The sequence below is a fragment of the Mesitornis unicolor genome, unplaced genomic scaffold (genome assembly GCF_000695765.1).
Source record: "Mesitornis unicolor isolate BGI_N332 unplaced genomic scaffold, ASM69576v1 scaffold38542, whole genome shotgun sequence".
Lineage (NCBI taxonomy): Eukaryota > Metazoa > Chordata > Aves > Mesitornithiformes > Mesitornithidae > Mesitornis > Mesitornis unicolor.
This window is the reverse complement of record NW_010167798.1, coordinates 1-1,914: the sequence shown is the minus strand read 5'-3', so window position 1 is coordinate 1,914 and position 1,914 is coordinate 1. Positions and strand designations below refer to the sequence as shown.

Here is a 1,914-nt window from a genome sequence, read left to right as displayed (position 1 = left end):
CGCCTTGCACAAGCGCAGGTCATCGCGCGAGGGGGAAACGTCGCATGGGGCCAGCGTGTTGCATGGCCCTGCCGTGGCCCAGCTAAAAGCAGCCCCATGCCCTCCTGCTCCGCTTTCACCACTGCGGTCACCCCAGAAGGGGACACAAGGGGACGTTGCGGGGGTCCTGGGGTATTCACCGACCCCTCCTCGCGGTCCCGCAGCCATCCTGGGCATGTACACGCTGATGAGCAACAAGCAGTACTACGACGCGATCTGCAGCGGGAACATCACCAACACCGAGGGCATCAACAGTGAGTGACACGGGGACGGAGGGACAGGGCCACGGGGGGGAAACAGGGACATGGGGACAGCTCCCCTGGACCAGAGGACACAGGGTCCACAGGGCTGTTTGGGGGGATGGGAGGGCGGATTTGGGGTCCAGAACCCACGCGGGATTCCTCGTGGTGACCCCACACGCGTGCGCCCAGGCGTGGTGAAGCCTGACACGTACAAACCGGTGCCGGACGAGCCCCCCAACCCCACCAACGTGGAGGAGACGCTGCGACAGATCCAGGCCAACGATTTATCCGGGCCAACGACGGGCCCCTGGAGGACGTCAACCTCAACAACATCAAGGTGAGGGATGGCCCCAGGGTGTCCCTCCCGGTCCTGGGGTGTCCCCGTGGGGCTGGTCCTTAGCCCAGGGGGTCTCTCAAGGTGCTGGTCCCCAAGCTGGGGCAGCGCTGGGGCCCCCAGGGTCTCCCTGGATGAGGGGTCCCACCCTGAGTTGTCCCCAAGGGGTTGGGTCACCCTGTCCTGGGGTGTCCCTGTAGGGCTGGTCCCTGTCTTGGGGGAATCCCTGGGGTGTTTGGCTCACCCTGAAGTGGCTCCATGGCACCTCTAGTGCTGGTCCTCATCTGGGGGCATCTGTGTCCCCTTGGTGACACCCCACAGCCCCTCGGTGTCACTTACATCCCTAGGGTGACATCAGCACCCTCTTGGGGACACTTCCTTTGGAGACATCTACACCCCCTTGATGGCACTTACATCCCCTCGGTGACACCCACGTCCCCTTGGAGATGTCCCCATCCCCTCGGTGACACCCACGTCCCCTTGGAGATGTCCCCATGCCCTTGGGGACACCCACGTCCCCTTGGAGATGTCCCCATGCCCTCAGTGATACCCACGTCCCCTTGGAGATGTCCCCATGCTCTCTGTGACACCCACGTCCCCTCGGAGATGTCCCCATCCCCTCGGTGACAGCCCTGTCCCCTCGCCACAGGACATTCCCATCTCCACGCTGAAGGCCATCTGCGAGGCCATGAAAACCAACACCCACGTCAAGAAGCTCAGCCTGGTGGCCACCCGCAGCAACGACCCCGTGGCCAGCGTGAGTCCCGGCCCCGTGTCCCCTGTGTCCCCACACGTCCCCACACGGGGAGGGCACACGGTCCCCTGCCCCCTGCTCCAGCCTGGGTACCAGCAAATCCCGGTGACGGTGGCTTTCCCACCACCACCTGAGGCATGGGTGGCCCATAACACGCTCCAAGGGGAGGTGACACCCCGAGGTGACACTGAGGTGACACTGAGGTGACACGCAGGCCGTGGCCGAGATGCTGATGGAGAACAAGACCCTGCAGAGCCTCAACATCGAATCCAACTTCATCACCAGCGCGGGGATGATGAGCATCATCAAGGCCATGTACCACAACACCACCCTCAGCGAGCTCAAAGTGGACAACCAGGTAAGGGACAGCACCCGTGGGTGGCCCAGGGGAGGGGACAGGAGTGTCCCCAAACTTGCCGTCCCCGCAGTGCCAGCGGCTGGGTGACACGGTGGAGATGGAGATGGCCACCATGCTGGAGCAGTGCCCCTCTGTCGTGCGTTTTGGCTACCACTTCACGCAGCAAGGCCCCCGCGCCCGCGCCGCC

General features: G+C 64.2%; 1 protein-coding gene across 1 annotated transcript; it reads left to right on the top strand.

Moving 5' to 3' along the window:
- Window positions 1-203: 203 nt before the first annotated feature.
- LOC104536258 (tropomodulin-4-like) lies at window positions 204-1,908 on the top strand (the record flags this gene model as incomplete). The annotated part of the gene is given in 6 exon segments (XM_010178820.1): window positions 204-293; window positions 471-565; window positions 568-618; window positions 1,265-1,372; window positions 1,584-1,727; window positions 1,798-1,908. Coding segments are annotated over 6 exon segments (599 nt in total), but the record flags the coding sequence as incomplete, so codon positions are not given.
- Between the last annotated feature and the right edge of the window lie 6 nt (window positions 1,909-1,914).